Genomic DNA, 12,500 nt, shown 5'->3' with positions numbered 1-12,500 from the left:
AATTAGCTCCGGAATGATAATCAGTTATTATGAAGATGCCTATAAGAATACTTAATTTTCCCCATCGCTGATTTGAATGTCGTATGTGGAAGCTGCTGTAGCTGCTGCGGCATCCTTGTCCCATTGCCTGAGGGCTCCACAGGTGTCCCCAAAAACTCTACGCGCCATTTCAATAACAGGAAATTGGAATAATTTGAAATATTTCAGCAACTGACTTCCTTTGCTGCCGAATAGATTGAAACATTTCACTCTCATTGTGTATGGATCTGTCAAACTAAGGTCTACGAATTGTAATTTCGTTTGTTTTGATTTGCCGATAATCCTAGACGCTAGCGCGAACAGAAAGCACACATATTGAACGCACAAAAATGCGGATTATTGTTTAAAGATTGTGTCCATTGATGGTGTATCTTTCGTGCTAGGTGATATACATTACACAGTGACCAGTTGTTTGATTGTGTATCGTCCATTGAGTGGGAAAGCTGATCGCATTGAAGCAAAGCAAATAAAGAAGGTAAGCGCGCCAGAAAAAGGTTGAACTGATGGCGGTAGTAATACAATTTCTCAGCAATTGCAGGATGCCGTACGCAGTGGTGGAAACGGTGGATGCTGCGGGAGATACGAAATTGCTGACTGTGCCGGAGCAGTGGCTTGTTGTCTGCGAAGCAGAAGGCGTCGAGTATCTGCGTTGGCCGGATGCGAAAAGCGTTAGACACATTAAATCACTGCTGGCCGACGATCTAAGCCGCCCGGAGGCTTCATGGGAAAAGCATAAATGCACAGTAATCTATAGGGATATCGCGTCAATGTTGGTAGCGCAGCAAACGCTGAAAATAATACAGCAGCATCGCAAAACAGAAGACACCGCTGGCATCGCGAACAGCAGTACACCAATTGTTGCGATGAATCCGGCAGTCACTCATGGTGGAACGATTCAATCGAGCGGAAATGGGCAAGGAATGAGTGGTGACCGAGTACAAGAGCGAGATCCCTTTCACGATGTAGATTGCGCCCCGCCGCTGTTGCAACAGCAACCGAGCCATTCGGCAAGCCGACAGTACCAGGAAAATGACCCATTTGAAGATATCGGCAAATTTGAGGATCTAATCCCACAGAATGTTAGTTCCGTGGAGAAAGATTGTTTGCCTACTGTCGTCGACACGAACGAACCGGGTTATGTTGAGATGATGCACACCAACAAGAATGTTGAAAATGATCCTGCCCAAGATGTTAAACTATTTCCCCAGCTATACGACATGATCCTTGAACTAAAAAGCATGATGAAGGCGAACCAGGAAGAGATTAGACAAAAGCTAGCTGAAGGCTTCAGCCAACTGCAAACAGCCTTCAAGACCTGGACGGAGCAAAGTGTACACAAGCAACAGGGCCAGCCAACCTCGTACGATCCCGCTGATTATCAAGTGTACGGGCTGGCGAGCATAGAGGAGGTGAAGGGCTTTGACGAGCGATTGAAGGATGCAAAGTTTAGGCAAGGTGTTCACAAATGGATCAACCGTTTCGTTAGCGATGTAGAGAGTTCGTGGAATCGTATGCAAAAAATGATGAGCGTGATATTTAGTCAAAAGTGTGTGCTCGATCTCAGCATTACCGGTTCGGGGGGACTGAGATACTCTATACTCAACTGCTTACAAATACTGAATTTGTTCAAGTACATCGGTACCACCAGCAGGCATCAGGTGAACGATGGTGAGGTGCGAGATTTCTTTATAAAACGTATAAAGTACGTAAAGGACATGGAAACCTATAGGCACACACACGCACCGTCGAAGAAGAAAAATGCTAAATTACGTACGATTGCACCGAGCTTGCGTCTGAGCGTGGAGGAGGTGTGCGAAGATGAAACGATGATGCAACTGGATGAAAGTATGGAACAGATTGAAATGATGAAAGAGCAGAATGGAAAGAGAATGCGGCTCGATAGCATTGAACAGCAGCGGGAAAGTAGCTCCAAGGAAGGTAGTCTACCGACTGTAGGGGAAGAAAATCCGCCAGATAGCAATCATGTTTTCCCTCTCAAAACGCTTGACGACATGAATGCATTTGAAGTTAGGCTGTGCGACGAGCGTGAACTAAAGCATACGCAGCTGTGGATTGACCATCATTTGCACTATGACACGAAGAATGTTGAAGATTACATGAAAACTTTGTTGGAGCGGTTGGTGGATAAAAATGTGTTGCTTAACTTTTGCTGGATCAAGGACACTGGCGGCGGAAAACGTTCGCTGGAGGAGTATAAACACTTTGTTGGACTGTTTCATTATGTTAGGGAAAAAGGAAAAAGGACTTATGTACAAGATCAGGGATGCGTATCTAACTTCTTTACTGAAGTTTTGGACCACGTGTCGTAGGGCTGAGTGCTTAGCACACGAGGGCAAGGTAAGCGTGAGATTGGTTTAGCTGCTAAGCATATATGCAAAAACTATGGATATCAATTTTATTGAATAAAAACTGCAGTAATCTAAAGACTCATACAATATAAAATTAAACATTCTGTTTAAAATACTGTTGGGGTTTTGAAAACAGCGTCAAAAGTCACATGAAATATTTCACACGCAGGTGGGGTACGATGCTGTCATGCGAAATGCAACGAAATGACGTCTGTTTGTTGTGAATTTTAGAACGAAGCAAACACAATCCACAGCCGAATAAGGGACGCCGAGACGAGCAGAGTTGAACGCATTTTAATCGTGATTTTACTCTGGATTACCTTCGAAATTCGTCTTTCTTTCGACCATTGTATGTAGATCCAGTGTTGAAGTACCAATAACGATAATACGTCAAGAATAGGAAGTTGATCATCGACCTAGGAAAGACCTGCAAACGACTGCATTTATACGAGATATTCAGCGAAGGTAAGCGAACAGAATGTGGTTCAATTTCTTGGTTTTGTTATATATCTAAATAGTTTAATGCAGATTCTGATTGCAGGATGCCGTACGTTATAATAAAGACGGATAACGCAGCGGGCCAAAAGAAGCTGCTGGTGGTGCCTGAAACATGGGTGGAAAGTAAAGCCGGACAAGGCGAATATTTGCGTTGGCCAGATGCGAAAAGTATAAAAAATCTGAAAGAACTGCTAGAGAATGAAAAAAGCATCCCAGCAGCTGTATGGGAAAAACGTAAATGCAATATCATATACCAGCACGTTCCTTCTCTAGCATCAGGAGAGAAAACGATAGAAATTATGCAAAATTCGATTCCTGCTGGTAAAGGCACCAGCACAAGCACAACGAAGAGTATGGAATGGAAAACTGCTAAGGATCAGAAGAATGAACCAGGAGCGTATCATCCTCCTTCGAAAGGGACGCTGATTGTGGTTGAAGAAACACAGCCGAGTCAAAATTTGCAAGATTTATTAAGCGTTGTGATTCCCAAGGAGGAGATCGAAGATTCATTTGAAGATTCGAATGATTTGCTAAGAATAGAACCTTTAAATGTTTTAACTGAAAGGGACAGACAAAGCAACGAACAGAATCTGATGTCCTTGCTAGGCATCGAGGAAACGGAGTACGAGCCCTTTAACGATGTCCTTCCAAGTCCTTCTGCGGAAGTATCCCAATCAAGTGCGAGCAAGGTAGCTGGGAAGAGTTCTGCAAAGATCGATCCACCTAGAAATCCAAGTTTGAATGTGATCGAGGCAAAACAGCTGAGAGATTTAGACATAATAGAGTACGATCCGTTTGAGGAAGTAAGCCCTTCGCCGGAAGTATCCCATCCACCTAGTAAACCACGTGTGAATGTGATCGATGCTAAGCAGCTGATAGATGATGCACAACGCTTCTTCTCCGACGCCAGCAAAGAGGCGGATAGTGAACCATCCGTAGAGATTCAGTCATTTTCTCAGCTAATCGATATGGTACAAGAGATAAAATTTATGATCGAAAAAAGTCAGAAAGACATTAAAAAAATTGTGTCCAATGCTATGTACAAAATGACTAGGTCCATTAATATGCTGCTGGATGGAGAAGTTACTGGGATGCCGATCGATAATCTGTCGGATGATAATGAAGGACTGAAATTCGACGTGCTAACGAGCGTAGAGGCAGTGGAAAACTTCGAAGAACGTCTGAAGGACGAAAAATATCTGAAGGAGATACACAGCTGGGTCGATTCCTGTGTCCGTTTTGAGGGTAGCGCACAGCACCGTATGCATAAAATGCTGGATCTGATATTCGACCGAAAACTATTTGCAAAGTTCAGCTGGTCAGGAAGATATAAACTCCCAATGCAAAAGTATACGAATATACTGAAACTGTTTGAATACATCGGCACCAACGGTATGGAACGCGTGGAACGGGCGCATGTAGAAATATTCTTTAAAGGAAAATTGACCCATGCCTATGCTAGGGTACACATTACCAGTACGGACAGATCGCACCCAAAAAAACGGAAAACCACACTCCAGACGTGCGATCAAGGTCAGGCAAGCAAATCGAAAACAGGTCCAACAGAAGAAATCTCAAACGCATCGGAATTTAATGTGAATGTGCAAGGTGCCAGTCATAGAGGTACCGTCGAACAACAAAAAGGCAACTTAGAAACGGGACAAGCTTCAACAGCACTACCAAGTACTTCAAAACCATCCGTAAAGGTAATTTTACCTGTAGTTAATGTTAATCCTATAAAATCGACGATACAACTGGATGGATTCGAAAGTGCTTTAAACGACGTGAAAAAGAAAATCCAAGTGCATAGATGGGTTGATAGAACGGTTGGCCAAATTGCTGATGCTGAACAACGGATGAAAGTGTTGCTGGAACGGCTGATTGATCGAAATGCTTTGCAAAATTTTTGCTGGATGGATACTGGCAGCGGAAAGCGACGATTAGACCAGTACAAAAACTTTATTCGACTGTTCGAGTACGCCAGCAGAACCATGGTATCCAATACGGTCTTGTTTCATCATGAATTGGTGGCCAGTTTCTTTGCAAAGACGTTGGACCACGTGTCGTAGCAAGTAGGCTGAGGAAATTAAAATGCGAACGAAATGAAATAAATGGTGATCGACCAAGAATTGAAATATTTCACACGCGTGTGTACGATGCTGTCACGCGAAATGCAATGAAATGACGTCTGTTTGTTGTGAATTTGAGAACGAGGCAAATGCAATCCACAGCCGAATGAGGGACGCCAAGACGAGCAGAGAGTTGAACGCATTTTAATCGTGATTTTAATCTGGATTTCCTTCGAAATTCGTCTTTGTTTCGACCATTCTGTGTAATTCGATCCGGTGTTGCAGTCATACCGATAATACGTCAAGAATAGGAAGTTGATCATCGAGCTAGGAAAGGCCTGCAAACGACTGCATTCATACGAGATATTCAGGGAAGGTAAGCGAACAGAATGTGGTTCAATTTCTTAGTTTTGTGATATATCAGAATGTGGTTCAATTTCTTGGTTTTGTTATATATCTAAATAGTTTAATGCAGATTGTGATTGCAGGATGCCGTACGCCATTATAGAGACGGATGATGCTGCGGGTAAAAAGAAGCTGCTGGTGGTGCCCGAACCATGGGTGGAAGACGAAGAAGGCGAGTATTTGCGTTGGCCTGATGCGAAAAGTATGAAAAAACTGAAAGAACTACTAGAGAATGAAAAAAGCAGCCCGACGCCTGTATGGGAAAAGCGTAACTGCAAGATTATATGCCAGGAAGTTCCATCACTAGCAGCGGGAGAGAAAACGATAGAAATCATACACAATTCGTCAGATGCTGGTACTAGCGATCAAAGTACGGGAACTAACAAAAATCTCATTGATACAATAGCTAAAGCCACCAGCACAAGCTCAATGAAAGGAGGAAAATGCAAAACTGCCATTGCCCAGAACAGTAAAACGGTAGCGTACGATCCTCCTTCGGTAGGGAGTACTCTTATTGTGGTCGAAGAATCACAGCCAAGTGAAAATTTGCAGGATTTATTAAGCGTTGTGATTCCCAAGGAAGAGAACGAGGATCCGTTTGATGATTCAGACGCTTCTGAAGAACTTTTGGAACCGAGCACGAATGATCCGCTTGAGCAGGAGTGTTTCAGTGATATGACAGAAACAGAGAAACGGAAAAATGAACAGAATCTGTTGTCCTTGTTAGGTATAGAGGAACCGGAGTACGATCCATTTGATGATGTAAGCTCTTCATCGGAAGTATCCCAGCCAAGTGGAAGCAGCGTAGCTGGGAAGAGTTCGACAAACATTGATCCTCTTAGCAAACCACTTTTGAATGTGATCGATGCAAAGCAGCTGAGAGATTTACAGATAATTGAGTACAATCCATTTAAGGAGGTAATCCCTTCACCGGAAGTATCCCAGCCAAGTCTGAGCAACGTGGCTGGGAAGATTTCTGCAAAGATTGATGCACCACGAAATCCACGTTTGAATGTCATCCATTCAAAGCAGCAGAGAGATTTAGGGACAATAGAGTACGATCTAGTTGATGAGGTAGGCCCTTCGCGAGAAGTATCCCAGCCAAGTGTGAGCAACATGTCTGGGAAGAGTTTTGCAAAAAATGATCCACCTAGAATGGCACGTGTGAATGTGATCGATGCAAAGCAGCTGAGAGGTTTAGATACAATAGAGTACGATCTAGTTGACGAATTAAACTCTTCACCGGCAGTATCTCAGCCAAGTGTGAGCATCGTGTCTGGAAAAGATTCTGTTAAAAATGACCCACCTAGAAAACCACGTGTGAATGTGATCGATGCAAAGCAGCTGAGAGATGATGCACAACGTTTCTTCTCCGGCACCAACAAAGAGGCGGACAGTGAACCATCGGTAGAGATTCAGACGTTTTCTCAACTAATCGACATGGTACACGAGTTGAAGTGTACGATTGAACGAAATCAGAAGGACATAAAAAAAATAATTTGGAATGCTATGTATCAAGTGAACAGATCCATTCATAAGCTGCTGGATAAAAAAATGAATGAATCGTGTGAAAATTTATCAGATGACGATGAAGACCAGACATTCGACCTGCTAACGAGCGTAGAGGAGGTGAAAAACTTCGAAGAACGACTGAAGGATGAAACATATCTGAACAAGATACACCGATGGGTCGATTATTGTGTCCGTTTTGAGAGTAGCGGTCATTTTCGAATGCACAAAATGCTGGATCTGATATTCGACCGAAAACTATTAGCCAAGTTCAGCTGGTCGGGAAGGAATAACCAACTCCCCATGAAACACTATGAGAATATACTGAAACTGTTTGAATATATAGGAACCAATAGTATTGAGCATGTAAACCGGGATGATGTGACTACATTTTTCTTAAATAAACTAAAACATGCTCAGTACAGGGTAAATCTTCGCTCTTTTGCTAAGAGCGTACCAAGAAAACGAAAACACCCAAATAAGAGAAGCGATCAAGGTCAGGCAAGCAAATCGAAAAAAGGCCCAGCGGAAGAAATCTCCAACGCACCGGAATTGAATGTGAGCAATGAGAGTACGAGTAAAATTAGTGCAGTTGGTATCGAACAAAGTATACCCAACTTAGAGAAGCGACCAGTTTCGATAGCTCCTGCTGGTACTTCATATGCTTTCATCAAGGAAATATTACCCGAGATTGATATTGCTCCGGCTCAATTGCTAGCAGAAATGGATGATTTCGAAACTGAATTAAATGACGAGAAAAGGAAAAAGCAAGCTCAAAGTTGGGTCGACAGAACGGTTGGACATATAGCTGATGCTGAACAACGGATGAAAGTTTTGCTGGAACGGTTGATTGATAAAAATGTCTTGCTAAACTTTTGCTGGACGGATACTAGCAGCGGAAAGCGACGATTAGACCAGTACAAAAACTTTGTTCGACTGTTTGAGTACGCCAGCAGAACCATGCTATTCAATACTGTCGTGTTTAATCACGGATTTGTGGCAAGCTTCTTTGCAAAGACGTTGGACCACGTGGCGCAGCAAGTAGGCTGAGGTAGTGGAACCATTATAATCGTTAATATGAATAGGAACATTGCTGAGAGTGGTGCGTTTTCGATCAGCGCATGAGATTAGCAATTTTCAAAGATAGATTAATCACCTTGGAAAAGTATCTTGTGTTGCACAAACAAGAAAGGGGAATTGATCTGACTTGAAAACGAGAATTTTTAAAAAGAACTAAGAAAAACTACTTGAATTACGTCCAATATTCTGTTCATGCAATGAGCGTGCGTAATTTGAAAACAATATTAACAAGTAAATAAAGCTGGAAACATAAAAAATAAAGAGGTTTTGGGTTTTTTCTCATGCGATGAATAGAGTTTTGAGCGATACGATGGCGTCTGTTGCATGTGTATGCAACTGGGAATATAAATATCCTGCACCGCAGGAAGCAGTACGGCATTTGCAGTGCTTTTTTAAAGGAAATCCTGTAGTTTCTACTAGTGATGGGCTGCATGGAGCGCACCTACGACTCCGATCCGATTTCGACTATTGTTCGTCCGATTCCGACTCCGACAGAATATAACCACTAGATCCGTCCGAAGTCGGAGTCGTCTGGAGTTATCCTTAGTCGTCCGGAATCGTTCGGAGTCATCCTTAGGTCGTCCGGAATCGTTCGAAGTCGTCCTTAGTTCGTCCGGACGACTCCGGCTCCGGGCGACTCTGGACGACTCCAGACGACTCTGGACGACTCCAGACGACTCTGGACGACTCCGAACAACTCCGGACGACTCCGAACAACTCCGGACGACTCCGGACGACTCCGAACGACTCCGGGTGACTTCGGACGAATCCGGATGACTCCGACTCCGGGCGACTCCGGACGACTCCGAGCGATTTCGGACGATTCCGAACGACTCCGGATATTGCAGCGCGGAACTACCTTCCGGAGTCGATTCAGAATTTATCGGAGTCAGATCGGAGTCGACACCGAATTTTTGCCTACTTTACCCATTACTAGTTCCTACGGTCTTACGGTTTCTTCTTCTTCTTTTTCATTTGGCACAACAACCGCTGCCGGTCAAGGCCTGCCTGTACCCACTAGAGAAGTGGGCTTGGCTTTCAGTGACTTTTTGTTACCGTAGCAGGATAGTCAGTCCTACGTATTGGGGCACGGTCTATTCGAGGCTTGAACCCATGATGCCCGTTCGAGTTGACGACTGTACCATCTCTTACGGTCTTACGGTTTAAAAAAAATGCAAAAAGCAGTTAAAATGGTGAAATACAATACGCAACACTTCCCAGATGGCTTTCGTTGAAATATTTCACTGCCCTCGTCTACCTGGCTCAGCGGACAGCGGCTGCTTCCCTTGTGACAAGCCTACAGTGACATTGGTTTGTTGTGAGTTTTGCGCGGATATTCTGAGCATAAGCGACGCCAGCAGACGGATTCGTTCAATATCGACGACGACGTTGACTATTTGCTGAAATCGTATTATTTCAACTGCTCCGTTTCGCTAGCGACCTTGCTAGGCCGTGCATTTTAGCAACCAAAGTTTTAATAAACTGAACGAATATAAGTGTTTTTACATAGCGTGTGGGGAATTCTAGCTCGCCTTCATTGTCCCACAAAAGTAACGCCAGGAAGAAGGTGCAGTACAGAGCAACATATAAAGTTTCTGATGATGAATTTTACACATATGTTTGGTATTTCCAGGATGCCGTACGTCGTGGTCGAAACGATGAACGCCTCGGGCAACAAGGACCTGCTGGCGGCACCGCAGTCATGGTTGGTAAACAAAACCCAAGCGGTTGGATATCTGCATTGGCCCAGTAGCAGCAGTAGGGAAACTCTGAAAGCACTGCTGGCAAACGATCGAACGCTTCCCCGGCCGGAGTGGGAAAGGCGGGTGTGTAAAATCCTGTACCGGAATATGCCGTCGTTAGCATCGGCGGAAAAGGTGGTACAAACAACGCACTTGCGGAATAAACTCCTAGCTCGTGCAGCAAGTAACAGTAGCAACATCCTTAGTGTCACAAGGGGAGATAATAATGCAGTACGAAGCTATTCCGCAGCCAAAGTCACTCCAAGGCCTGCTCAACAAAGGCAGCAAAGCGCGGATGAGCCGCAACTGTACGGTAATGTGGTGCCCAAGGAGGAAGATGAGGAAATGGAGGAGGAGGATCCGTTTGGTGATGTTGCTCCTGCTGCAGCACACTTGCCGAATGAACCAGCAATTCTGGACATTGAGCCTAAACGATTGCACCACTCAAGCGATGAGGAAGAATATGATCCCTTCGAAGATGTGAGCCCGCTGGAGGACAAATCGGAGCTGACTGTCATCGCGGTGGAGCAATTAAGTGAGGAGGCACAGCGTTTGTTCTCCTCGATTGGCACAGAGCAGGAGCAGGAGCAGGAGCAGGAGCAGGAGCAGCAATCGACGCATGAAGACAAACTCAATTTGCAAATAATGGACATGATACGCGAGCTGAAGTATATGATGATAAGCAACCAAAAGGAGATTAGGAAAATAGTGAGTGAAAGTATGGGCAAAATACACCGTACCGTTAATCTGCTGCTTCACAAAAAAGTTGATGAAGATGCGGAAGAAGGCCCTCGACATCTGTACGAAAGAGTCGACCCGGAAGAGTTCACTTTCGACCCCCTAACTACAGTCGAGCAGGTGGAAAAGTTTGACGAACAATTAAGGGAAGACAAGTACCGCAAGGAGATTTACGGGTGGGTTGAGTCGAACGTCGGTTACGAGAGCAGCTCCGAGCATAGGATGCACACAATGCTGGATCTAATATTCGACCGACAGCTGTTTGCTAAGTTTAGTTGGTCCGGCTTGAACAAAAAACACCCAATGCAGGTGTTTCGTAACATAGTGCAGCTGTTCGAGTACATTGGCTCCTCCAGCGTGCAGCGTATAAAGCGGGAACAGGTGAAGCAATTCTTAATGAAAAAGCTTAAACAGGCCGACAGTAGGAAAAATAAAACGTTCATTCGCAAATCTGTACCGCATCAGCGGAGAAAGTTTGAGGAGAGAGAATGGGCTCAAAGCAGGGCAAGCAAGGTGAAGAGACGAGCAACCGAAACCAAGCCATCATCAACAACAAGCGGGCAAATGAGCGGGGATGAGGAACGAGCAGCTGCCCGAAGTGTCGCAGAACAGCCTAATGTTAACGAAAAACAAAAAGATGATGAAGTACAGCAGCATCTCAAGCAAAGTGTTTCAGCACCAAGCTTACCCGGTGTGGGCCGTATTGCGGTCACAAAGCCTGTGGCACAAGTGAAGGATGATAAACTCGTGAATACAAACGACGGCAAAAAAGGAGAGATGAGCCAACCGAAGGCTAGTACGTCCCAGCAGCTACCACCGGCCACCCAAAGCGTACCAGAGATTCACATCAATCCCATCAAATCTTTGGCACAAATGAAAGGATTTGAAATTACTCTGAACGACGAGAAACGGAAACTGCAGGTCGAGCGATGGGTCGACAGAACGGTTGGCTCTATCGCAGACATTAGCCAGCGCATGAAGCAACTGTTGGAGCGGTTGATTGATAAAAACTTCTTGCTCAACTTTAGTTGGAGGAACGGCGGTGACAAACGATCGTTGGCGGAGTTCAAAAACTTTGTCCGACTGTTTGAGTACACTAGCAGAACCAAACTGCACAATACTGTCATATACAATCATGGTATTGTTTCTAGCTTCTTTATCCAGACGTTAGATCATGTTTCTTAGAACTAAGCCTTTGCTAACAACAATATGAGTGGCAAATCTTAATAAATATAAAATGTTTTATACATATGTAGGGATCAAAAGCGTTCTACTGAATTTGATTGACCATATCCGAAAAATACCTGGTTGAGTGTTAATTTTATAGTAACTGCACAATTACGCCATCTTCTCTGGGTATTTCAGTTCCATTCGGCTTCCGAAGCGTTGTTAATTTCAGAACGATGGGGTGGTGTTTTGTTCTGATCAGCAATATTCAGGCTGTAATGTTTCGTTTTCAAAAAAATCCGCACCGCAGTGCAGTTGAAATGTTTCAGTGCAATTGAGCTGTCAAATGAAGAGCTCAACAAATGACAGCGATTTGTTATGATTTCTAGACAACATTCTGGGCAGAGTTGATAAAAGGCGGCAGAACGACTAGCATAGATGTTTTCCATGTAAAATAGGCGAATAAACTCCGCAGGAGCCAAAGCCTCTCTAAACCATACTAACAACAACATTCCATGTAAAATAGATAGCTGTTGAAATTCTATAACGTTATTTCTGCCCGAGACGTGAATGGAAGTGTTTCCAACCATAAGCTGCAAAGAGTGGACGATTTGGTGATCGCTGTTATACAGCTTTGTTGGAAGCACAGCAAATGTTGTGCTGGAAATAGACAGTGACAACAAGAACGAAGGTAAGCTGCTCGGTAATATCGATCTGTTCACATACTGTAATTCACGCTCAAAACTTGTAGGTAACATGCCGTATGCCATAGTAGAGATTATTGATGCCAGAAACGGCAAGGTACTGCTGGCCGTGCCAGAAACATGGCTAGTAATTAAAACCAAAGTAATTGGTTATCTGCACTGGCCCGACGCCGAACTGGT

General features: G+C 44.2%; 1 protein-coding gene across 11 annotated transcripts; it reads left to right on the top strand.

Moving 5' to 3' along the window:
* The first annotated feature begins 273 nt into the window (after nucleotides 1–273).
* On the top strand, nucleotides 274–11,700 carry LOC133392838 (uncharacterized). 11 transcript variants are annotated; one of them, XM_061654779.1, is made up of 5 exons: nucleotides 274–514; nucleotides 569–2,873; nucleotides 2,950–5,351; nucleotides 5,451–9,536; nucleotides 9,603–11,700. In XM_061654779.1, exon 2 carries the CDS (start codon nucleotides 579–581, stop codon nucleotides 2,367–2,369), a length of 1,791 nt encoding a protein of 596 aa, XP_061510763.1. In that variant the 5' UTR covers nucleotides 274–514; nucleotides 569–578; the 3' UTR covers nucleotides 2,370–2,873; nucleotides 2,950–5,351; nucleotides 5,451–9,536; nucleotides 9,603–11,700. The 11 variants fall into 10 exon arrangements, with proteins under 11 accessions (XP_061510763.1, XP_061510764.1, XP_061510760.1 ...); XM_061654780.1 differs by having other exon boundaries at nucleotides 296–514; nucleotides 578–2,873; XM_061654769.1 differs by lacking the exon at nucleotides 274–514 and having other exon boundaries at nucleotides 2,625–2,873.
* The last annotated feature ends 800 nt before the right edge of the window (nucleotides 11,701–12,500 follow it).

The sequence above is a fragment of the Anopheles gambiae genome, chromosome 3, assembly GCF_943734735.2.
Source record: "Anopheles gambiae chromosome 3, idAnoGambNW_F1_1, whole genome shotgun sequence".
In the NCBI taxonomy this organism is placed as follows: domain Eukaryota; kingdom Metazoa; phylum Arthropoda; class Insecta; order Diptera; family Culicidae; genus Anopheles; species Anopheles gambiae.
Note: the sequence above shows the minus strand (reverse complement) of the source record. Positions and strands in the feature narration are given on the sequence as shown.